Below are 27576 nucleotides of genomic sequence, written 5' to 3' on the forward strand. Positions count from 1 at the left end.
GTTAGTATCACTGTATTCTCAATAAGACAAATAAAGCAATCTTTTGGAGGTTCACTACATCCAATTTAAAGAATCATTAAGAACCAGAGTAATTCTAAACTTAATTATGAATGTGCAGGAACAGTCAGGGCTCTCAGCACACACTAGTGGAATATTTAAAAACGAGAATTCAGAACATGATTTACTCTGTGGTTATTTACAAAGCTGAGATTTGTTTAGTTTAACCAAGGCCCACAGGGACTGCAGGGGGGGACAGACTGCAGGAAAATTTAAGAAAGCTATTTTTAATTCATAATGTGCTACTAACAAGAGAAAAAAAATATTTTCTAGCAAGTAGGAAAATAATTGTCAAGGGAAAATGGACTGTTATTGTTTCAGTGTTACTAAATAATCACAAATTCAACTTTAAATAAAACAAGTTGATTGATTCTGTTAGCTAGAGATACACAAAGATCAATCTTGAAAAGAAATAAAAAACAATACCAAATCAAAACAAAAACCACCACCCAACACTGCTATTATCAGACACTTCCAGGGAACACAAGAGACTTAAGACCTAGATTATATTACTGAGAGACAGTCTGCAACACACAGGAGAAATAAGGGAAAAGATTTAGAAATGAGTATATTGGAGTCATTGGGGATGGCTGCCCTCCACGCCACAATCAGAAACCACAGACAGCAAAACCCAGTCCTACTCCTTTTCACACCTCTAGTGCACACGGGAGATAAAAGGATCATTTCTGGACATTTGGACTTTCACAACTATGAGGATTTTGGCACCAGTTCTACCAATTTGACCAAGTATCTTTTTGAGGATTCGAGGAGGAACAGCTTGAGCCAACAGTGACTACTCATCACAATACTGAGCTACTACTTTTCTTGCTCAACACCTGCAGGCTACAGAGATAGCTAGACAAATGTTTTTACTTCTCTCCAGAAGAAATGCAAAGCTATCGTTTTCCTTAATTGATACAATTAGAATTAACTACAATCATTCACTGAGTGTGATAAATGATCACATTATTCGGATGTCAGACAGAAGACGTTATCCACCCTAACAAACTTCAAATGTAACCAGTGGGTTAAACTCGGTGCTGCTGACACATGTATATATTAAACAGACTTCAGAGACTTTGCAAAGAGTGCAATATGTAACTACAATGGCATATTATTTTACACACACTGTCATTTCATAATGAAGCACAGAGGCTATAGAAACATAATGGGCCATTAGTAATATTTACTTTGGGTTCTTGATTACAGGACGGGCTTTCCTGAAAAGCATGCTATCTTGCAGCACTGCCTCAGTCTAACCTAAACATTTCCAATTCTTCACCAGTCTTAATTTAAAGAACCCACACACTTCTCAGGTTTGATTGAGCACAGACTAATTCTCCTTGAGATGCTACAATAAATATTACCCTACAAAGCAACTACTGTCAAAAAGACATGTTGATAAGAGAACACAGGTCACATCTAGAGGGGAGAGTGGGTTTTGTTCTTTTTTCCCCCCTTTTTTTTGTTTGCCCTTTTTTTTTTTTTGAGGCCCTTACTTTCTGTCAAATACATGGATATCGAACCTGCTCAATTAACTGAAACATAAATAAACATTCATCTTGGTAACTGAAAGGCTAGGTATTATGAATCTCTTTGTGAATTAATCAAATAATTGCCCAGCTATAGAAGGCTGCAGAATTGAATTTAAACACAATTTAATTATGCTACCTTCCACCTACTAAAAAGGACATCAGACATTTCTCTCTCAATAAAGAAATATAACTCAACAAGTCTTCTATTTGTTTGTAAGGTACTTTTCCTGTCTTTGAACAGTCAACTCTCTTGTTTTGCTAGAAAGTTTGCCAGAAAGCATTCCGCCTCAGTGTTAGAGAGGCCCTAGATAGCACCTAGTTACTCCAATTCAGAAAGGTACTGAGAAAAAAAAAGCTGTTGGACTCAACTTGAAAATATACCGAAGGAAGTTTGATTCTGTATGTGCCAAGCCATCCATATGCAATGATATACACACTAATACTTCGGGTATTAGTTAAAAAGATTCGATCTGGGTGGACCAGCTGAAAAGAATGATCTAAAGGATGTATGCCAACAGTTGAAAATTATTCACTTGCAAAGAAAAAAGGTAAAAGCTCATGAAAAAAAAAATGCTGCCCTCTTTAAAACAAAAGAAACAACAACAAAAAACAACAGTGCTTTATCCTGTATTTATTGGTGTCCTTCAAAACTAACTAGAGAGCAAACAGGAAAACTTTTGTCCTCTGTTTCACCTTGCAAAACAGAAAATTATCAATTACTCTGTTACATATGTACTTTATTTCTCTTTTAACAGGTTTTTGCAGAATGACAGGATGGTTGAGGTTGGAAGGAACCTCTGGATGTTATCTGGGACAAACCTCTGCTCAAATAGGAACACCTAGAGCAGATTGCCTAGGACCATGTCCAGGTGTCCAAGGAGGGAGATTCCACAAACTCTCTGGGCAACGTGTTCCTGTGCTTTGTCACACGCACAGTAAAGTGCTTCCTGATGTTTAGATGGAACCTCTTGGGTTCCAGTGTTTGTCCACTGCATCTTGTCCTCACACTAGACACCACTGAAAAGAGCATGTTTCTGTCTTGCTTGCATCCTCCCTTCAGGTATTTATAAACATTGCTGAGATCCCCCCAAGCTTCCTCCTTCTCTAAGCTAAAAAGTCTGAGTACTTTCAGCTTTTCCTGATAGGAGATCTGCTCCAGTCCCTTCATCATTGTTTTAGGAGAGTAATAGATATTTTAAAGGTACCTTTTTATGAAAGAGCCTGCTGATACAAACTAAGTGTTCCTAATGCCCTGGCAACATACAGAGCACTTCCTTAATTCAGTGAAGAATTAAAATATTAATTTATTGTACATTTAACAAGACAGAAAACTATACTCTAAATATTTTTGGTGTAAGAAAATTCCAACAATATCAACAAGACAAGGATTTCTACGCTTCACAAAAATGCAGACAAATGCATGCTACTATGGTACCATAAATGTACATTCACATTTTGTCTAAGGTATGTACTGAATTGCAGATAAAAACATCTAGATGAAAAGCATTCTTTCAGAGTTGCTGATAGTCAGTCAGTAGTATAGGCCTATCTACTACACCGTCTTTGTTACATCATTCACAGCAGACATTTCTAGAATAAAATTAATAACATTGCATTTTAATGCAAACATGATTCTAGTATTTTAAATACATATGTATAAATATGTGTGTATGTGTATATAACATATACACATAAAAGTACACACATGTACGCACAATATACACAGGATTGCAATGGGTGGTATTCTACAAATGATGCACAGTATTTACTTCGATTTTAAAAAGCTTGTTAGCATTTACACTTATGTTCTTATTACTTTGGTCTGGAAGAAATATATACAGTCAATTTTAAGCTTTTAATTTAACTTCCTTAGCATGCAACTAACCAGCGCAAATATTTAAACACTGTTGAGATCAAAAATTAGCATCTCAAATACCAATAAAAAGAAATCAAGAAGGTCACTTCAGATATAATGAAGATTACTTCTTAAAATATAGGCTAAAAAGTATATTAATACTATTAGTATATAATATATAGTATTAGTATATAATATATAGTATTTGTATATAATAGTATATATAGTATATAATATATATAATATATAATATATAATATATACTATATAATATATAGTATTAGTATATAATACTAATAGTATATAATAGTATTTTATTTGACAGACAGAAATTAACTGTATGAAAAGAAAACACTTTCACTGAAGTGACCAGAAAGGTTTTGGAAACAACTAATGATAAAATAATAACATGAAGCAATAGAACTAAATAAAATAAATATGCCAGTGATTTTAGAACCATTTTCCACAGGCCATATCAGTAGGTAAGGCCCCAAAGCATCTTCTCCCCATTAGATATAACCTTCTGAAAGTAAGATTTCTTTACCTGCACATAAAGAAAAACACTGACTTCAAAATTGCATGTCTGTCTATATAGATAGGTGTAAGTATTATAGAAATAGTTCTCTGCTGCAGTTGCAGCACTTTTATTTTGACTGCATTACTATTTTGAATATTCCAAATCAAATCAACTGATCTCTCTTACTGAGGGATTTACTGGTTTGAAAGTCAAAGACTTACGTCATCCATAAAATCAATCAATGAGGATGAAGAGGAGGAAAAGGAATCCTATTTTAATGAAAACAGCAGTAAAAAAAAAAAAGGGAGAGAGACAGAAAAAAAGAGAAAGATGAAGAAAACTGTCCAGCGTAAATAAAAGTGCAAAAATAAAGAACTTAAATAAGTAGTGCCAATAACAGTTACCTAAGTAATTTTCATTAATTGCCTATCATAGACAATTAATCAATAAACTACCCATATAAAACAAAATGTTTTTCCAGCATTAAAACACAATGACACAATAAAACAATATTCCTATACTCCAACAGGATTTTTATATTAATAGTAACTTATTAGAGAAATAGTTAGAAAAAAGGAAATCAAAAATGGTATTAATTGTGAAGACTTCATGAGAGAACAATGGACAAATGAATACACAATGAAAAGTAAGTACATTTTGGAAGATCAATAACATGTGGGACATCTTTAATAGCTAAATGTGATGACGTTGTACATGCATCAGGAAAAAACTAGTGCAAATTTTAGACCGATGTATAACTACTGAGGTAGTACCTTGTCCTCATGAATTTAGTTTGACCAATATTTCATCCCAGCTGTTCTTTTAAAAGAAAAGTGATGCATTGCTTACTGTTGATTAAAATAGAATGTATGAAATGTACAGTACTGTTTCAATTTTTCTCCTCTAGGTTTTCTACCTAAACTTATCTTTTATCTAAAAGTAACAAAGGAATTAAACAGATTTATTTTTTCAGTATATAGGATCTGTGGAGATGAGACAAACAGAAATGATCTGAATTCTACAAACCTGCGAATGAAAACGAACAAGAGACGAACTCAACCTAATAAATATACAGCACCAACATTTTCATGGATTATTTACCTATTTTCTCTCATTTTTACCAAACTACTATTCACATTTCTTAGCATTCTTCTGAACACAAACTAAGGCCATTTGAACACCTCTGCTTTATACGTTGGCTACAAAATTGGGAAAATTTCTGCATTCAAGATTTTAGAGAGAATTCACTATGATTACAAGTGTTCAAAGAGAAGACAGCCAGCACCTCAAATGACAAGCAATATTCACATATTGTTATACACAGATCTCTATGGGGCAATATGATTAAAAACAATAACAAACTGTCTGCAAATATGCATGTAATCTGCATAAAAAAACAACAGTAAAAAGTTTTATTGACTAACTGAGAAAGAAAATAGCTGCACACTTACTTCAAATTGATCCAGAGCAGAGGTAGGCGCATTCAAAAATGCCAAGAAAGAATTCTGTGAGTCTTGGTGCTTTACACCTAGAAAACAGCAGCAGGTTTTTAAGCTACAGAAAAATGACCTCTTCGTGGAGGACCTTTGCCTTGCTGAATTCAGGGTTTGGGCATCCACCCAAGCCACCTCCATTTTTTTTAAATGAGTTGTCACATTTGGTCTGTTTTCCAGAGTAAGATTTTTTTTTAAATAGATATACACCCACTAAAGCAAGAAGCAAACATTTAATTAACCATTTCCAAGCTAGGATGTGTGTGGAGTGAATTGAACAAGAAAACATATTGCATGTGTGTATTACGCAGAAGGAACAAGTTTCTAATGTGCTTATGTCCATTTGCAACATGCACCAAATGACACACAGGCTTAAATACTAATGCAGCAGGTGTCATCCCTACTCTACCCACACACCACACAGTAAACTGTGACAAGATGGTAGACAACAGCAAATAGTGAATTTCCACAAAAAACATACAAAACATACTGTTTGGAGAACATACTGAATTTGCAGATAATATGGGTTTCTTGACATACACTCTATACCTACATAAATACCCTGAAATCCTACAAAAAGACTAAAAAAAAATCTCAAATTACCTGCTATCTTCATTTTCGGTGATATTCCACCCCCCCCCCCCCGGTTTAAAAATACATTTATCAGAAGAAGGAATGCATGTGATAAACTAAATTATCTTATATAAATGGATTTGCACACACAGGAAGTTACTCTATCACAGTACACTGAGTGCAGCTGAAGCCCCTACACAATTCGTGATTCAAACATCAATATATCTCTTCTTAAAAGAGAGAGTTAAGTCCAAAGATAATAAGGACTAAGGTATATTTATAGCAAAATATTTGAATAATTACAGTAGAAGTAATTTACTTCTGAAAAAGCTTAATAATTAACTTTTTATTGAGTAATACTTTTTTTCAAAGAAAAAAGTAAATGTTTATCTCTATTTCCAGAAAAATAATAATGTGTTAATACTAGAAAAAAAATACAAGGTAAAATATTAATTACAAATTCTTAATAGATTGTTTAACAGGAAGGTAGATTTCAGAAGCACAGTAACCATGCACAATTATTTAAGACAGCTCAAGAATCTAAAAATAAAAGCTAAACATGACAAAGCACTATTGTTTCCAGAAAGATGCTATCAAAAGTTCCTCTCCAAGCACTCAGAAGTATAATCTGTTATCAGTGCTAACCATTAAGATGAACAAATAACAATTCCCTAAGGTTTATTTCCTAATCAGCACCAGTGATTTTTGAATATTTTGTATAGGTTTATATTATTTTTACCAGTCAACCAGCACTTGCAGGCCTATCTATACAAGATGAATGTTAACTGTAATACATTATTGACTGACATGCCATTAGGTTGCAAAGGCTGAACAATATTTTAAATCTCTATGCAACAATTGTTGTCAGGGCTTTGAAATTTTTTTTTTGAAGTTCAAGCAATTCCCTACAAAAAAATAGATAATTCCATTTGGCCTGAAAAATTCCTTCCTCCCATGTGACTCACAAGATACAAATATGAGAGATACTATGCGAACTGTAAAGAATCAGCCAAATCATTAATCTTTCCTCATTTTTTTTTTTCATTTCAGATTTACTATAACATCTCTTCTCCTAGCAACTATGCAAAATACTGTTAAGGCAGATGTTATTAGAGTGGTAACATTAGGCAGAAATCACAGACAACTCTCTTACAACCACAGCAAAACAAACATGACCACACTGTTCACTTCATGGCTACAAAGCCGATCAATAACCCCATTCCAGAAACCAATGAATGAACTGCAGAGGGCCTCTGCAGTTGTATTCCCTCTTACGGGTCCAAAAGATTCATGAATGGAGAACACTGAAGAACAGAACACTGAAGTTTAAATACCTTCACCCATAAAAGAAGAGGAAAAAACTGTAAATAAATCCATACTTCCAGCAGTTTTCTGGCAGTAAGTTACCATGCACATGCAAAATAAAAATAATACAGTTCCAACCCAGATAATACCTTACTTTTAGAGGTATATCAACAAAATGGATACATATGAGAAGTGCAAATGTAACTGCTGTGGATACATCTCATCGTGCAATAGGTGTGCTCACATTTTGTATGCCAAAATCCCTTGGTATCATATTTTACTTGCGAGATGACACTTAATTGATAAGATACACCCGCCAATGTGAAATATGTTATTTATTTGGATATCAGTTGCCATACCCTTTTCTGATCTAAGCTCTTCTGTCTCCTTTTTCAGCCTTTCAATATCTGTCAACAGTTCCAAGTTCTTCTTCTCAGATTCTTGCAATTTACTTCAAAAGAATACAAACAAAAAACCTATGTAAATATTGAGAACCCATGATACAAGTCACTCTTTTTTTGTCCATCTTTTCATGCAATTTGGACTACTGCCAGTTAAAAATCAATGCCGAGAAAGCTGCATGATGTCATCAAATGCAAAAAATAAATTCAGAAACCTGTTTGGACCTGTTTAGTATGGTGTCTTAAAAAAGAACAAGCATTAATTACCCTTGTTTACCCACTAGGTAGGCTCATGTCTCTAACTTATGAGTAACTGTGTGAGCCTGCATCTTATGCTCAAGGAAAAAAAAGACCACGTGTATTTTTAAATTACAAATTAATTTTTTTAATTTGTTAATTCATAGTGCCTGTGATACTAGTAGATTCTGTAGAACTCTTTTTCCTCTCAGTTACTTGACAGTTATTTGTTTCAGTGCTTTTTGATTCGCAGCAGATAGGCAACACTACTATGCATTTCTACAGCACTTCTCATCCTTGCGTATCAAAAAAACACTGGTTCTCCTTTATTAGAGGATCTACACTACTGCCTATCGTCATGTTACCTGGTGTGAAGGTAACATTTCCCATTTAAGGTGGACAGGGCATTTATTCCCCCTTCACAGATAACATACTTGAATCTCAACTCTGTCCAACTGATTTCCCAAAGCTCCAAAACATGTCAGTGTTCCTCAAATATGACAAAGAGAAATTCTTCATTCTGCTTGTAGTTGAAATTCTTACATTGCATGCTATCCCTTCTCTGCTTGGGGCAGTTTCCATACCTTGTATTGTCCTTCTACGTGCTCAGATACTGCAAGGTTGACAGAATTGCTACTACAAAAAGCATTATTGTAGAGAAAACAGTGAGAGGGAACAGAATGGGTATGAATCTAAGAGAAGGCTAAGAATTCCCACATTAGTTTGAGTACCTAATTCAACCTACAGCAACTCAGACGACTAGCACTACATCTCTAGCCCGGTGAGATTCATAATTTGTAAATGTAACTAACATCACTTCACAGTACAGGACCAATGTTTTTCTCATGGCAAAGTCGCATATACTTTAGTTTAAATCAAATTACAACATATCACAGAAACTATGCAATTAGTATGTATTTTTTTACATTCATTTTTTTTTACATTCATATTTTTGCATTTTACCTATAAAACGTCTTTGCTTAATATAGTTAATGTCTTGTAGTAGGGATCAGAACCACTGCTAAAGAAATTCAAGCCTTCTTTTTCAGCAGAACTTAGCTGCAATTGTTAGCAGCAGTGCAAGCTTATTCTTAAACATTCTTTAAACATAGGATTCTCTTGAAGGCACAGAAAATCTCATGTTCTGTCTTTGATTTCTGTCCAAACAAGCAAAGAAACAACATGTGCCAGCTTCGATAGTGAATGCCTATGAAGAAGACTTGTGCCACTAAATCTGTGTTCGCAGGATTCCAAGAGATTTCCTTAGTACTAGTTCTTAGGCACTCCTGAAGTAGATTGAAAGTAGAGACTTAGAAATGGAATGTCCTGCTACGGCTAGACAAATACAGCTTCTAAATAGCTTCTTCAGCTATTCACCCTCCACAGAATAAATTTCATAATTTAAGTTAAAAAAAAAAAAAAAGATCTGAGGAATGAATAAAACCATTCATAACTTCCCACAAGCGCATCTTGTTGCTGTGCAAACCAATATGCAATAATTGCATTTTGTCAAATAAACCAGTACAGCTACTAATACAATGGAATAGAATATATTCTAAGATAGAAAAACAAACTCTGTTTGCATTTGAATTTTTCATTATGACTAGGAGAGATTCCATTATTAAAGAGAAAGTATCCCCTCAAAGTCTTCAGGATTCCAAATCTTCAAAGGAAGTATTTAACTGCTCACACAATAAACACAGATACAGTCTCTCACATTTGGATATAAGAAACTTGCATATCATTCATTATCAAATTTTGATAGACAAGATAATTAAAATCATGATTTGATGACACTCTCTGGAAGGTATCAAAGTAAATTTCCATTACAACAATTCAGTCTTACCACTCTGTAGAGATACAGGAAGCTTTGACTTTATTCAACTCATCCTGAATAGCCTGTTTGGCTCGGATTTCAGCATCAAGAGCCGACTGTAGTTCCAACCTTGCAGACATATCTAGCTTTGCAAAGCGGCGCATCTTCCAGGGCATATCCTAGTTAAAAAAACAATAAAAAAAGGGGGAGAAGGAAGAGTAAGAGGAGAGAAGGCAGAAAACAAGGAATGTAACTAACTTCAACAATTATGTTTCTCAGTCTATTATGTCTCAGTCTATTTAGTTTCTAGAGTATTCTTATGATTTTTACCCTCAAGTAACAAATAGGCAAGGAGAATGTCTTATGGTGTCACAGTCTCAAAATCAAAGAGACTTTGTGAATTCTAGTTTTGATGTGCCTCAATTCAAATGACAATCAAAGGACAAAGAACATTCAAAGGACATTCACAAGGGAAAGACTTCAAGGTTTCCATGAAGTCAAGTAGACATTTCCTTCAACAGACTAATATGTGATTATAAAGTAGCTATTTCAATAATACCAGAGATAAAAATCTCATTATGAAGATACTACTGTTTTAATAAATGATAAACAACAAATTTGGTATTCAGTTATTCAGAAGGGAATCTCTAAGAAAGTTTAAATTCTGACTAATACTGCCTCTATAGACAGGTTACCATTGCAGCTGAAACTATTAATTACCTTTTTTTTTTTTTTTAAGAAAAACCAACAACAATAACAAAATCCAATATATGAAATTAGACTCTTACTGTAGCTCTTGCACCCAAACTGGAGTTCCTCAGGGCCTCTAGTTCTTCTGTCATTTTAGAGGCCAAGGCTTGAAGATAACCTCGAGCATCTTTTTCATCACTTACCCTAGACAATTATATTAGGAACAAAAAAAATGTTTTAACCAAACAATCTAAAAACAAACAAACAAACAAAATTCTCTTCAATGACATAACAACCAGAAACAGAGAAAAGAATACAAAGCAAAAATCATAAAATATAAGGAAACAGGGGAAAAAAAAACAATACACCATAAAATAAAGTCTACCATTAAGTAATATGAATAACACAATGTTTCAGCAAAGATTTACAGATAGTAGCCAGAAGGCAAGACAGAAAGCACCCACTCGCAACTGCCATGGGCTTGGAACAAACGGAAGAGCTTTACCATAGCAAAAGGTATGCGCTAAACATCTACAGGTTGCAATTACTTCTCAGTGTGAGTTTAAGATTTATTTAAGGATCATTGCTTTAATACAGAGGAGGCAAAGATAATGACTACTTGATACACAACTCCCAACCAACATGAAAAAGTAAACACTTAGGTATGCTTTGGGCTTTATCTTCTTTGTCTCTTGCTTACAATTTAGTTCAAGTAAGAAGGTAAGGGTAAAGAGGAGGCCTAGGGAAAAACAGAACAAAACAAGCCAAAAGGTTCTGACTTTATTAAAGTCAGTAAGAGTTTTAATATGAATGAATCAGTATTCTTCCCAAGCTATACCAAAACTCAATGGGAGCAGCATATCAACTTTTGTTCATTTTGGATGTACCACATTTCCAATTCTGGATGTAACACATTTTGACGACCAGGTAAGAAGACCTTGTCTATACAAACCACTCGGTATAAAAGTGGGGAAAAAGGTGAAAGAATTAGCATAAGATGCTTTGGCAACCAAAGGGAATGCATAGTGAAATGGACGGTAAAAAGAAAATGGAGTTTAAGTAGGAACAGAAAGACTGCAAGGCTTTCAAGGTGAGAAGGGAAGTAATTTTTACAAAAATATATGCCAAGCTCAAGAAAACTCTTCAGACTATTAAAAACAGTAAGTATAAATGGTACAATTTAAAGCTGAGATACCATTTTGTTGACCGCTAGATGGCAACATTCTCTCAATAAGGAGATAGATTGATCAAATGTGAACCCAGGAGTTCTTGGAGTCTTTCGATTTGTTACTGTTTTTCTGTTGGTTTTCTAGCTTTTATATAGCTTTTTTTTCCTTTTTTTTCCCCCTGGTTTTCAAAGCTTTTAAATATCTGCCATCATAACACTATGCTTAAAGTCTCCAACTTAATTTCCACCCCCACAATCAATTAAAACAAACAAACCAAAGAACCCCCTGCTTCTCCAAACATTTTCAGCACTTCACTCTGCTCTCAAACCCTTAAGTTTCCCCCTGCCCTCCTGAATTTCTGTTTAATAGCTAATTAACCTCCGATTATTCCTACTTCAAACACAATGCGCGTAACAAATTTTCAGGTTTCCTTCAGTTGAATTTCCTGATAATTTCTGCTAGTTGTTCAATGTATCATCATACTCCAAATCACTTTCACAATTTGTGTATGCCTTCTGATAGCAAGCAGATTTCAAAAGCCAAGTAACTACTTTGGAGCTTTTTAATGTTTGATTTTATGCATAAATTTTTTTTCTTCTTTCCTTTTTTATTTTTTAAATGAAATCAATAATTCAGATAAAGTCGACCACACTGCATTTGGTGGAATGATACCTAGGCAACACGGAGAACATTAACTGAATATTCTGGGTAACAATAGTCACAGCTTCTGTACTAAGCTGATTCTAATGTCCACTAATGTCCGTTATAATAATAATGACCACTCTAATGTTCAGGTAATCCAGGTATGATTTTGTGAATTCTCACGTACATACTCAACATACAGAATTATTAATTTGAGCTAGCCATCTAAGATTCCTTTTCAATTGGTGGAGAGAACAATCACCTTCTATAGCACTAGTCATGGGATTATCTACCTTATGACTTTTAAAACCAGGTTACATAAATCCCTCCCAGAGAGGGTAGTAAGTTAAGATTCTTGCCAAGAACTCTGGGAATCAATAGCAAGATTTCTGTCGACCTTCTTTCTGTAACAGATCAGAAATACAGTACCATGGCTATTTAAAAGATTCCTTTTTTAAGTGACTGTGTTAATCTCATATGCAATTAATTTCTTTCCCAACTCCCATAGGAAAATTTAGAGCTGACTATAACATCTTCAGTATTTCCTATTCTTGTCAAAGAATGATGAGTGATTTGGCTAATATGAGTATGTCGATATAACACCTCCCTTAAGGCTGAATGATCTGTGTGGGTCTATTGCTACCACATTAGAATTTGCGATGGAAGTTTGACTGAAGCTTTTCTATTAAGAAATTGGCTGTATTTATGGTGTCTTGGGATATCAGCAAAAACAAAAAGGGGTTTGTACATTTGCCATAAACAAGATGCAAAAGAGGACTGTAAGAATGCATGGAAAGGCTAAGGGGAACATTATAGGCCATTAAAGTTACTTGCATGCTATAAAATCTGAAAAAAAATAAATTAGAAAGGCCCAAGAAGCTATGAAGAGAGCAACAATCCTAACCACAAAAAAATGTGAACTCAAATGTGTGGCACATTTCCTGAGAGATTTATTAGATGGCAAGGCACTCAACGGAAGTGAATAACTCCTAGGGCTTGTGTTACTTAAAATAGGGCTAGAACAAATCCTTTGAATTATCACTGGGAGATGAGCAAACTTTTTACCAAACAGTAATTAATTTCATCTGCTGCCTCCTATCCTTCATGAACCATGGTACAAAAAGAAAACAGTAGGCAAAAAACATTTTAAGAGGTGGAAAGTATGCACCCAGAACACATATTTTAATTTAATACGAAATGAAAACCTGCTAGTTTGGGAGAGGGAGCCTAGAAGCACTACCCTGCTTTGTTATGTCCAAAGCTAACTGGAAAGCAGCGGGAAAACTTAAGGGAGATGAGGGAAACAGGAGGATCCTCCCTCTCTCCTCAGCACTGGTGAGGCCACGCCTGGAGCACTGTGTCCAGTTCTGGGCTCCCCAGTACAAAAGGGACATGGAGCTACTGGAGCAAGTCCAGAGGAGAGCTACTAAGATGGCAGTACAACTAGGAGACTGCAACATCTGTCATATAAGGAGAGGCTGAGAGAACTAGGCCTGTTTAGCTGGGGGAAGAGAAGATAGAGGGGACCTTATCAACGTGTTTAAATATCTGCAGGGAGGGTGTCAAGACAATGGGGCCAGAATCGTCAGTGGAACCCAGCAACAAGACAAGAGGCACCAGGCACAAACTGAAGCACACGAAGTTCCGGCTGAATATGAGAGGGCACTTCTGAGGGTGACAGAGCTCTGGAACAAGCTGCCCAGAGAGGTTGTCTCCTGCTTTGGAGAGACTCAAAACCCGCCTGGATGCCATCCTGTGCAACATGCTGTAGGTGACAGCATGTAGGGTCTCCTAGATGAGCTCCAGAGGTCCCTTCCAACCTCAGCCATTCTGTGATTCAGTGAAAGCATTCTATTTTCATACCAAAGATGCAGACAGGTATGGATTTAAATTGCATGTTCTTCCACGGAAAACAGACCTGTGACTGATTAAATATGATCTTTTTTTTTTAATTAGACTTCTTTCCTTTAAAACATTTACCATTATAATGGATGTTTAAAATTATTCATATAGCACCCCAAGTTCCACAGCAAAAAATCCCCAAATAAGGACCTATTTTGGTACACAGTGCTGCATTCTAAGGCTAGCAGATGGACATTAACAGATTATCTGAGTAACACGTGGGAGACCTAAACACAGTAAGAAATATATGTGAGCAACTATATGGCCTCACAACGCTGAAAAAAATATATGCAGAGAGAAATATGAAGGGAAAATTGAGATATGTACAGTAATTAAAAACTGGAACCAAATCAGAATTTTTAATCTCCTTAACGTATGCCCATAGTATTTTTTTTCCTTTTTAAACCTCTTTCCCCTCCCCCCAAATGATGTCTGATACATGCAAGATGCCTTATCACATATCTAAACCAATTCAGCAGTATATCTTCAAATATTAAACTCTCTCATAAATTGGAGAAGGGACTTTCTTAATAGGCAGTTGGTACATTTTTACATCGTGTCAAATAAAATAATCCACATTTAATGCTGACTTGTCTTCTTCCACAACTCTAAACTTTTATGAATGCTTTCACATGTAAATCTGAAAAAAAGATTTACAGACAAGCATTTTTTTAAAAACAATATGCAATGCAAAATAACAAACTTGTGTCTCCTCTTACCTTGATTTTTTTCTAAAGAAAATACTTCTGATATCCATTAAAACTAACTATCCATTAAAACAGCTTTAGTAAATATATGTATTTTTACTTCTCTGATGCAGACAGTCTACTAAGAATAGTGTGAGACGTGGTTTAAAAGGAATATGCACAACTGGACCCTTAAGTTTTTTTTAACCTCTGCAGTGAATTCAATGTCTTGAGATGTTATTAACTTCATAACGCAGATTGGAGGTACATAATTTTATGTAACAAAAAGTTTTACACACTTCCAGAAACCCAGAGAACAACCTTCTTTCTGGTTATGTATCACATGGTTGTATTCAGAAGCCAAACTTTCTCTGTATTTAGACAACAAAATTATATTGACCATGTAACAACTAACAAACTAGTTTTCATTAAAACAAGTATTTCCCATTTTTGCTTTGACATGTCAAGTTAGATATTTAGTTGAGACAGATAAAATGCGAAAAAAAAAATAGTAAACCAAAAAAAGACAATGTGATGAAGTCTTCAGAGAGGCGATTGATCTTTACAAAAAATATCTGGATACAAACTGTTCTCGTAGGTGCTAAACACTAGATGGAGCCATAAAAAGGAGGGGGAAGGAAAACACGAATGGAAGGGAAAAATGAAAGCTGTCTAGAAAAAGCAATCTTTTCCTTTTGATAGTTTCAACTTGTTATTTTTCCCTTCATTTATTAGAACTGAAGACAGAAGACTTTATAAACATAACATCATTATTTAACAGAAGTATTATAAAAACACCACTTGACTGGCATTCGGATAGTCTCAAACCTTCTGCCTTACTGCCTTGTAAAAAATCACATAAAAGTTGTACTATATTTGTTTCATTCCGCCACATGCCAAGCAGATGAAGGAAATTAATGCTGAGACACAAATACTCTCAAGTCACTGCTTTTCCCAGGCTTGTTCCTCCTTGGAGGCGTGAGCTCAGCAGCACATGATTCCTTTCAGCATTTTTCCAAAGCCACAAGCCACACCCAATGGCTATGATTCTTTTGCACTTAAACAGTTGTGTTTGCAAAGACACTTTCGCTCTTAAGGAGGAACGCAATTTTCCAGATATAGATATTATTAAAATCTCATGCAAAAAATACAGCAGAATCCTGCCTGGATGGGTGCAAATTTCACTTAAGCACTTGCGAATCCAAAAACTCATCAATAGCCCTACCACATACTGAGTACTCACCATTGGATGATCTCAGTAATTTGGGCCTCCCAGTGGGCCACAGACTCCTTTTTATCAGCCAGGTCTCTCATCTCTTCTTCTAGCTGCCGGTTATTCATACTCAGCCTCTCAAACATGGTGGTGAGCTGAATGAGAAATTTAGGAACTTGTTAAACGTATAAGCTACTGTGACTCCATCACATTACAAACTCAGAGCCATGTGTTCCCCTCTCCCATTTCATACGTCTGCTTTAAAAATATTTAATACCCATTACAATGAACACCATGCAACAATAAAATCCAGAATCGTTTCTCTTGTATGACCTCAACTGTAATGAAAGGTCTGTTTAAGAACTGAAACTTCATTTTTGCTCTAACAAACACATTAGTTTCTAGAGAATTACTCTCCAAAAACCCATCCAACTCTTAGATGGTTTCTGTTTTGCACCATATAGATGTGGAATACTCTCTGTATGAAAAAGAAGAAAATGAAAAAGCCAAATAAGGGCACAAAAATAGTTACGGCTGAGATAAAGCTGCTCTCTCTCTTGTTTAGTAACCATGGAGAATGAGAGGCTTAACAGATACAACCACAAGTCAGTCCTGAGGTTCTCGAGGTATTTTACATTCCTTTATTTTTCATTTCACTCACTTGCAGACATGGAAATTGAAATGAAATGCAAATCTCTACGTATAAAATGGAATACCTAGCTATTAACCTTACGCACATTTACACAGCTGTCATTCATACATGCACCTTCTGCAAAACAAAAGCCACAGCTAATCTGATTGGGTATGGGGAACTAAACCTTCATTATGCTAAATAATTATTCACAGAATCAAACTGGAACCAGATATCAGATTGACTTTATAGAAAGGCCTGCTGAGGAGAATGAATCTCACGTAAAAGGTTTCTTTTAGCGCTGAAATACATTAACAAAAATCATGAAAGAATAACATTTTTTAATCTATGCTGCTCTTTTATACTCCTAATATTACTCTGCTGCATATTTACCATTCAATGGGCTTATGATTTAAATACGCCAGTTTTTTAAATGTCACTTTACATGACAAATACAAAGCTAACCAAATTTAAAGAAAAAAAGAACATGCGAGAAGACTGTCAAAATGACTCTTGCTGTTCTTCGACTAGACCTACATATAGGCATGTGTGTTACACTGCTTATACTGGTATTAAAATACACTTTAATTTGAACACTGACATGCAAACATCCTTACTTTGAAGAACACTGTACTTTCATCATATTTTTAGATTTTTTTTTTGCATTAAAGAAAGAACAGACAAGTTTAGCAAGACTTGACTCACCCACAACGAACTTGAAAAACCTCTCAAAATGAGCAACATAGGTAACCAAAATGTATGAAACATAAATATTTATATATGAAACATAAATATTCCTTGCTCAATAGTCTTCAATTAAATTGTCTTATCATTTGTATTTTTTTTAATATCTCAAAGTAACACAATCTCAGCAAGCAGGAGGGGCCCTGTTATTTCATACTAATTGACATGCAAATATACTCTATGTAATCACATCATTAACTATATATTTTTATATTTAGGTTACACAAGCAAGTAATCACTTTGTTTGGGGGGGGATTAAGATATTGTCTAAAATTAAATCTTAGCTAATTGTAAAACCATGTAACTCAATTCACACCCAAATACACTTATATATCCCTATATAAAAGTATATATCCACACATTCTCAAATTCAGATGCATGTAGATACTCTCTATTCAAATCAAGTATTAATCACAACTTTTGTGTAATACTAATTTCTGCTAAGAGTTATTAATAATCAATACAGCTTAACGTTGACAGATTTGTACACAGCACACATTAGTTGTAAACTCAGGACACAACTATTCAGCACTTACTTTATCAAGTTCATTTGAAAGTTTTTTGTTTTCCTCTGTTAGAAGGATCTTTTCTCTTTCATACTTCTGTTTGAACTCTGTTTCAAATTCCTCTCTTTCACTTTGGCTAAGAAGTAAAACGAAGTAGAATTAGAAAGTTTCCTTTCTTAACTTCATCATACTCTACTTACAAACATACATACAGATCAATGCACACTGTAGCTGAAAGGAAACTATTACAATGATAATATCTGATCCTATTAAAACTAAGACCATAACGTGTTACGCTACCATTTTAGGGCTATACGACAGTCTTTAATTTTATCATCAGAGAGTTATCTTTCCTTCAGTACAATATTAACAGAGCTCCACTGAGCTATCATTTATCAATCCTCTTGCACATATTTTAATATTTAATGAATCTCTCAAACACGGAGCAGCTGTAATTCAGCAGATTGAAGTCTGTGTCAATATTCTGAGACATTCAGGGTAAATTCTCTGAAAGCTCACAGAAATGTTATTTTAATTTACAGATCTCCACAGTTCCAGGTTTCACACAGAATGACATGCAAAAACAACTGCATATGAAAACAGAACATACAGAACTTAAATTAGGGGAGTTGGAGCTGAGTCACTGATGAGGAAAATTTACATGGGCAGTAAGCTTCAAACAATATAGCACAGCCTGATGTCACATATGAAGAGCTAATTCAGCTACTATATATTTACTATCAACGTGAAGTGAACAGGTAACTTTTACATTCCTAATATGACAAGATTCTAGTCTAGATTAGGACCATTCTTTTGGAAAAACATCTTCAAATAGCTGTTGCCCCCAGCCCTTCCTTTCTCTTGTGGGTGTCATTCAGTAGAGAAGAACCCCTGATTGATTCTGTTCAACTTCGATTTTGCACAATGAACATGAGAACCTAAAATTAAATAAAACTGCTTGGCAAAAAAACACTGTAGTTTCCTTAAAGAGGTGTACTGCAATGTTGTAGACATGCAACTCCCATCTCAAATCCATTCTTTTGAGACTTGCTACATTTGTGAAGTTTCAGGAAGATGATGTTGTAGGATCTTGTATTCGCTGTGACCCATAATGAGTACAATCATCAGTAGGTTAATGGAACTGTACTATAAATGCCACAGGTAGAGAAAATATCCAATAAACATCCCTGTCCAACATTAAAAAATTTGAAAAAGTGCTCAGTAAAAAAAGGTTAACACTGTAAAAATAAAGTCCAGTGGAAACTTTGTCTTGAATATTGCAATTGCTTTTCTGGATAGCAATCAGAATTTTATGTTGTGGAATAAAGAAACTACAACCTCACCAATTTTCCTGAGATGTAGAACTAGTACAAGTCTGGTGAATTGCAAGAACACCCTTAAAAGCAGAGAGACATCAGTGGTTACAGTGAACCCAGTTAAGAGAACTGCTGGTTTGAATTTCCTATTCCTAATTTGAAATTCATTTAGTGCTTCAACCACTCTTTGAAATCCAGTACAACATGTTAGACTCATGGTGAAATCCTATGTTGCTAGGCATCCTTTGAAACATAACCACATCCTAGCAAAGTAAAATACTATCATTACTGTTTAAACACTAAGTTTGAAATTCACCACCACTTCTTTTCTATATCAATAGATTCCCTGCATATGATGAGCAGTCTAGGAAAAAGGCAGGAAAAGATTAAAACATTGGCTGTCAGGGGAATTAACAAGTCTTGCTTCTTTTTGCAAGGCAGAGATTCAAAACTCATTTCTCAGACAGCAGACCAAACTGATTTTTAATTGATTTTAGTTCTTTTATTTAGCTTTTTCATATTTATGTTTTTGTTTAGCATTTTTTGTTCTGTATTTGTATAAAACTTGTTCCTTTACGGCTCTAAGGCTCAAAGCAGTCAAAAATGATGGTGGATTACAGAAAGGAGCCCAACATATTGGGAATTTTCTGTATTTTGAATTCTTAATTCAGCTGATTGTCACTAATCCAGAAAGTCAGATTGCTACAGTATAATACACAAAGATGATAAATTTTAAACAGATGAGAATGTGGATATAATCTTTCATACCAAAGTATCAACTAAGCAAACCACAGAACTATGCCAGACTACATATGCATACCTTGGACAGCCAAGAACATCAAAATAACACATTTGCTTTGAAGCTGGGCATCCTCCTCTCCCATCAAGCTTTTTCTCTCATCTAAAATTTAGCTGTGTAACCACTCTTGAAGTTTAAGAAATCATACGTGATACAGATTTCTTTTTATTATTAAAAAAAAAAAAAAATCACAAACCACATGCAAGCAATGTGAAATACAGCTTTATGGTATCACTTTGTCACTCCAGCTCTTTACAGGACAACAAGCTGTACAAAGTGGAGAAATATTTTACCTTACTGCTTTGAAACCAAGTAAACCAGACTTGAAACAAACAGCAGCCCTCAGGGCTTCTTCATATAACAGATTTTAAAAAGAAAACTTTGTTTTATAAAACTCTCTTCTCTATAAATGTATCATTAATTGACAGGCTAAAAAGAAATTCTGCAAACGTGATTTATTTTTCACTTTAGGTTTCCTGCACCTTCTTCCAAAATATTTCATAATGGCAATTCTAAAAAAAGGAATGTTGTACAGCAGATCACTGGCCTGATGCTGTGTCCCTACATTTCCAATTTTAGTAGCATGCAGTTTATCAGAATTTTAGCAAAGGGTATAAAGGGGTAGTTATTCTCACTTGAACACTCGTGTTGTTGAAATAACAAATAAGGAAGCTTAAAGTTGAAGGAAACAAACAAAAATTCCATTTTTTTTAAATAAAAAAAACACCAGCATGTAAGTTAAGAAAGGTTCACGCAGAGAATTGATTTTGACCAAGCTCTTATTGACCCTTGCTTAGAATAACACACATAATTTACTCTACGCTATATCCCTTGTAAAGCAATACAACCACATCCTTTTAATCTGCACTAAAGGTTATTTTTAGACTACTAAATACACTTCGACCCCACGGCCACTCCAAGCTTATGGTTTAAATAATTCTACTTATTTCACCATAAAGCTTCCAGGTGCTTCCTTTTCAACACTTACACTGAACACCTCTGTATTGGTAAACTCACAAAAAGCTTTGTTTTTCTGGTTAGAAGAGCTAAAAACAATACATGCAAGGGGAAACAAAAAACATCAGTGTTCTCCTGAGAAAAAAAAAATCCAAACACGAATCAAGTAGCAATTCTTCCATTCAATATTCAAGCTTCCTTTCTAAATTCCAGAACTACTACAGATATTAATCTGTAGCATACCTCGAACAGTGAACTTTTGCATTTCCGTGCAGTCCTAATATTTGCAATGAGATTCTGCCTATCTGTGTCACAAAACACAGTTCTTCAGCTTCAACTTCAAAGACAAATTCTTCAAGCCTTCATTAATCACTGGTTATGTACTTGGACAACCAACTTGGTATGATGCTTAAGCCCTTCCCACTGAGGGTCAAATGTCAGATTCTGGTTATGTGCTCTGCTCATGTTTTACAATTTTTCCTTATACCAACATCTGAAATACATGGTTACATCAGCATTCATTTCAGATTTTGATCTTATTTACAAAGAGAAGCTAGATGAAAGAAGGTTTATGAAAAGCTAGCATGAAGCAGATTGGCATTGTTAGGCCATCTGTCATTTCACTAGATGGACATCTAGTTATAACCTCTGCAGCTGTACGTAAGAATGGTTCTGATAAAACTTCAAGAAGTTTTTGAACCAGTTGGAGTTTGGAGGCTTGATCTTTAAGAACAGTTTAGCCTGAAGAAAGTACTAATGATTTTTTCTTGATTATTCCTCCTTTTGAGACACTAATGAACTGACATGTCATTAAAGAGTATCATACTATTACCTTTATTTATTACAAGACAGCGTAGCCTTTTGTGTATTTATAACTCATAGGTCAGCAAAACGGTTAAGTTGTGATACAAAGAAAACATGCTGCTGATGCAAGTTTTACCTCTCAACCTAAAACAAAGCAGGAAACTGCTGTATTAATATCTCCAGTCTACAAGTTAACAGCTATACTCCATGAAGAAACAGTCCATGCACTGCATTCTAGGATATATAATCTACTTTCCAATGGTAACAGTTTACCAGAAAAACAGCGTTTTCCAACTCTATTTGCATAAGCTTTTTTGAAAACCTCTTTTATTTACTACTTATATTCAAGGCTCGGCAATATATATATATATTTACATTTATATGTATATATGGCAATATATATTGGCTAAGCTTTTGGTAGGAACCTCTCATTCGTGATTTTTCTAATATCCCATCTTACTGCAGCAGCAAAAAGAAGCATCCACTTTTTTTTTTTTAATCTATAAAGCACTCTGAATTTTTATGAATGAAATTGATGAACACATTCAAGCTATGACTATCTTCAATACTACACTGTCCAATGGAAAAACTCATTTTTGTTGATGAATGCCTAAAGAAACATTGTCAAGGCTAGTTATGGGTTTCACCACATGTGAGACAAAAAAAGCAATTCACTGACAAATTACCGTGTCAAAAGAGATGAAGCGGCTTATGCCTACAGTAGTCTGATGACTGATGTTAACGCTGGATAGAACCCAGCGTGGATTAGCCATAGTCCACATTAACTGACTGTTCCTGTGCTGGCAGAAATGTAAGCAATAGTTGATTTCTAACACATTAGCTTTGCATAAAAGGAAGAAAAGAGGAAACAGGAAAAAATGTCAAGAAAATATTTTAAATTGCAACATAAATATCAGAGGTCAATTTACACTGAGCTGCTATTCTGCAGCTAAAGCTACATACCTGGGAACCATCAAACAGTGCCAGAATTCTGGTGCAAAAATAACTGTTTCAATACAGGGTTGTGGATTTTTTTATTATTATTTTTGTTTGTAAAGGTGACTTTACTTTCAATCATGGCATTTGCTCAGCCAAAATCCACCTGTCTGCACTACAATTAAGGAATTCACAGTGTGTCTGGAAACATACCATGAGTCTTAAAAATACATATTCAGCTTAAAGATAAGTTCCATAAAATACTCACTTTTCTCTTCTGGTTTTCTCTAACTTGTCTTTCAAAATCATGATCTCCTTCTTGAGGGCAAGCTGCTGGCTCTCTGCATCCCGTAATTCTTTCTTCAGACTTTTTATCTCATTAGCATGCATTATTTCACGTTTAGATAGTTCTTCTTCATAGAAAACACTTTTCTTTTCTAGGTCTGCCTTTAATTTAGTGATCTCTTGCTGGTATTCTATATAGCTTACAGCAGGTGAGCGACCAACCTGTTTTTGCTAAAACAAACAGCTCCAAGTTAGCATTCAAGAATGCTGAAAGCGATGTTCAGCAGCAACTCAATATTCTTAAGTCTATGTTTAGAAAACATCATATTACAGACTTCAGGTAAAAACATAAATCTGATTTTTTTTCTGAAAATTTGTTAATCACAAATCTGAATTGTACTCTTTTATCATTTTGTGATTTAAATGCAGTGATAGTTTTCACAATATTGAAAAATTGATCATCATTTTAAACACCTCATGCTGCATTCTGACTCCCCTTACATGCAGTCAGAAAATGACCAGAGAATTAAAAGACTTTCATGCTCCCACTCATACAGTTGACAGCATGACTTTGGACTATGATATACAGTCAATATACTTCAAAGCTCAAATAATTTGTGGAAAAACTATGTAAAGGCAAGCAGAAGTTAAACTTAAGGCTAAATTCTAGTTACAAAAAGATTATATGGATACCATCAGTGAGGAAAAACTGACCTATTTTACTTAAACTGACCACTTACATCATCATAGTGGATTAATAGGAAAAACAAGCTTTAAACAGTAAGAGTAATTACTTTACTTCTCACAGCTACAGCTGCATAGCTGCATCAAATGCTGCACTCACTAAAGACAATGTTCTGCCAAAACAAAGATGATGATCAAAATCAGGCTCCAACTGAGACAGCAGCATGACACCTGCACTGAAAGCCAAGTATGGAAATACGTTTTAATGTAAATACATGAATAACCTGGTTAGATTTTTCTTCCTATTTTTAATATGGAATTAAAGGTAGTCTAAATAAGTAAAGAAAATTACTTAATAAAAAGACTGTGCTTCAAAAAAGTACAGATAACTGAAAAACCTACTTCCTTAGGGCAACGCACCTTTAGGAGGATCTAACAGATCTAAGATATTTTGTTAATATCTCTATTTTTACCATAGATAACCAAGGCTTTGCATAGTTTCTTTAGCTCATGTATGAACAGGCTTTAAGAGCTAAATGTCATTGTAGAACATTCTGATGATCTGAGTTACTACCATGATGTATTCTGTGAGAAAACTGAGCCTTGCTGTTCATGTCAGCATTACAGTGTAAAACCCCTTAAATGTACAAGCCAGATACATGCTGCTATCTCATCGTTTTCTGTAACTCCATCTCACACACCAAAAAAAAAAAGGAGTAAAATCCTGCTGTTAGGATGCAGAACTGTAGATCAGAAGGAAAAAGTGCCATACTAAGTAGAGATTGTTTTGGGAGGGAAGGGGGAAAGGACGAATTTCCCTTCATGCACAGGTAGTTAAGTAATTAACTTGTTCATTACTGCCCAACATGATGAACTGCCTACACATATACTGCAGTGGAGCATGTGAAAAGCTTCTTTGCAACACCATGATTTTAATATTCTTTTCATGTTTTATTTCACAACTAAAAGATACCATTAAGACCATAAAACAGATGCTGCAGTAGAAGAGAGAGCTGGATGGTATTGTACAGTGCCTTACAGAACTAGAATAATAAACAGAAAACATGTTTTGAATTTTAGGAAGCACAAATTCCAAATATATGTTTTAATTCATGCCTGTTATATGCGAACATATGGTGCAACTGAGACAATTTCTCACAGCATTCTCCTGAAGAAGCTGGCTGCTCAAAGCTTGGATGGGTATACACTTCGTTGGATTAAAACTGGCTGAGTGGCCAGGCCCAAATTGTGGTAAATGGAGTTAAATCCAGTTGGAAGTCAGTCACAAGTGAGCCCCAGGGCTCAGTACTGGGGCCAGTTCGCCTTCAATATCTTTATCAATTATCTGGATGAGTGCAAAAAAAAAAAATTTGCAGATGACACCAAGTCAGGAGCGAGTGTCAATCTGCTCAAGGGCAGGAGGGCTCTGCAGAGGAATCAGGATACACTGGACCAATGGGCCGAGGCCAACTTATCAGCACTAGGGTAAAGGTTGGACTAGATGATATTAGAGGTCTTTTCTAACATGAGTGATTCTATGATTCCATAATGAATCTCATGGCCCATAGATAGATGCCGTAACTCAGTGCAGGAATTCGTCTCTCTCCCTCTCTCATCGACACACACAAACAAAAAAAAGCCCCAAACAGCAGCTCTTTCATTAGACAGTTATGAAGTTGAATAGTCCAAACTGACAGTAGTATTGAAGTATTACTATATGAATTGACAGGTATATCACATACTACAGATACTGTAATTGCAACATAACAGATATCAAGTTTTGCATTTGTAGAATAAAGAAGAGTAATCATTAAATACTGCAATAATGCAGCCATATAATTTACCACCAAAATCATCCAGTCAGCCCAAAACAGACTTTCCTAACACACCTTTGCTATATGTGTGATTAGTCCTCTTCAGTCTGGAAACAGCCTGAAGGAGTATGCTTATTTTGAAATTCCAGCGTACGAACATACTTATAATATCTCATAACAGAAAGAAGATAAATGTGTTGGTGGTATTTCTTGCATTAAAGGACTGTGACTTACGTCTATGCAATCCAAACCTCCATCTGCATTGTTGAATCTATACCTAGTGTAGGCCTCTGAAGGGCTACAGCCAGCAGATAAGAAACATAAAGCACTGCAATCTGGGCAGAATTTGGGCTGTATGAGTATATAACCAAAGGTTTATAACTAAGTTTACTGAAGTAAACAGGGAGTATAAGATCTACTACTACAACTATGAAATGCCATAAAAAATATTAATAAACATGTCCATCCACAGGCGAAGGACAGAGATTTGTAGATATTATATTTGTACGTGTTATTTGTAGATTTATACGTATTATTATACTATTATATTTGATGAAAATCAAGGTCCTCCTCTTCTATTGTTATATATTGCTCTATTTTTCAATGTTAATGCAAGCTTGATTAGAAACAGTAATTTATTACAAATGGTAACTGGTTTCTTTTGCTTTCCTCCTCCAACATGTTGTCTGAAGTCATTAACTTATCACACTCTACAATTACCTTAACCTCCTTAAAGGAGGCTATAGCAAGGTGGGGATTGGTCTCTTCTCCCAAGCACTAAGTGGTAAAACAAGCAGAAATGGCCTTAAACTGCACCAGGGGAGGTTTAGATTGGATATTGGAAAATATTTCTTCACTGAAAGGATTCTGAAGTATTGGAACAAGCTGCCCAGGGAAGTAGTTGAGTCACCATCCCTGGAGGTCTTCAAAAAATGTGTACATGTAGTGCTTAGTGACATGGTTTAATGGTGGACTTGGCAGTGCTAGGTTAAAGATTGGACCAGATGATCTTAAGAGGTCTTTTCCAACCTAAATGATTCTCTGGTTCTATAACTTCTTAGTTTATTCATGTTTTCACTACTCTTACCACTCCAGTATCCAGTTAGAGTTCACTGTGAAGAAATGCCTTACTGGGTCACACCAGTAGTTTCCCTAAAGCAGTGGCTATTTCAGGACAGCAAACAAGTGTGCCTTTTTATGAGGTGCATTCCCCTTGTCATACAACAGCTGTTGGACTAAAGATATTAGAGGGCACCTCTCTGCATAGTCTCAGGGGTCCTGGTGTTCATCAGTCTGAATAATCTCTTTATGAATCTGCCTATACTGTCACAACCACAGCCTCTTGTGGCAACAAGGCCCACAAGTTCAATCCCCATTGTGAAGAGAAGTACTATTTAAAATCCATGTCCTGTTTATCAAGTGCCCCCACTCATAGTACTGTAGGATTTCACAAACAGCCATTGCCATCCACCCTATCCACCACCTTCATGATTTCATAAATATTAAACATAATTTCTTCTCAGCTTCCTCCTGTCCAAATTTAGTGTCACATCCTTTTTTGATACTCCTTTAGAGGCAGGTGCTCCATCCTCTTGATCATTTTAGTCGCCCATCTTTGTGACTTCTCTAAGTTCACTACATCCTTCTTGAAAAGAGACTAAACTATGCATAGCACAGATAATGCACGTACAGTTAAGTTTTACACAGCAGCAAATAATTCTCAGATTTTTGTCAGGAAATATCCTGATGACATCCCTTATTTTTTTTTTTTGTCTTCTTCTGCTACTGCTGCACACTGAGCCAATGACTCCAGAAAGCTGCCAGGAATGACTCCAAGAGCTCTTTCTTGAGTTGTATCTGTCAGTCCCAAATCAGTAGTGCGTAGGACAAGGTTAGATTATTCTTCCACTAATAACCATACATTTTAGCTACAATGAAGCTCCTCTGACACCCTTTTACACAGTAATTTTCTTGAGATCCTTCTGGATTCTCTTGCTATCTTTGTGGTG

General features: G+C 35.2%; 1 protein-coding gene across 3 annotated transcripts in view; it reads right to left on the bottom strand.

Moving 5' to 3' along the window:
* CDC42BPA (CDC42 binding protein kinase alpha) overlaps positions 1-27576 on the bottom strand; it is a 162398-nt gene that overhangs the window by 34810 nt on the left and 100012 nt on the right. For all 3 annotated transcript variants that reach the window (XM_035564799.2, XM_035564806.2, XM_035564814.2), the window contains 7 exons: positions 23053-23300; positions 18003-18108; positions 16122-16246; positions 10578-10683; positions 9820-9968; positions 7695-7786; positions 5416-5492 (listed from right to left, as the gene is read on the bottom strand). In XM_035564799.2, coding sequence (XP_035420692.1) covers positions 5416-5492; positions 7695-7786; positions 9820-9968; positions 10578-10683; positions 16122-16246; positions 18003-18108; positions 23053-23300 — 903 coding nt within the window. The remainder of the gene's footprint in view (positions 1-5415; positions 5493-7694; positions 7787-9819; positions 9969-10577; positions 10684-16121; positions 16247-18002; positions 18109-23052; positions 23301-27576) is intronic.

The sequence above is a fragment of the Cygnus atratus genome, chromosome 3 (genome assembly GCF_013377495.2).
Source record: "Cygnus atratus isolate AKBS03 ecotype Queensland, Australia chromosome 3, CAtr_DNAZoo_HiC_assembly, whole genome shotgun sequence".
Taxonomy (NCBI): domain Eukaryota; kingdom Metazoa; phylum Chordata; class Aves; order Anseriformes; family Anatidae; genus Cygnus; species Cygnus atratus.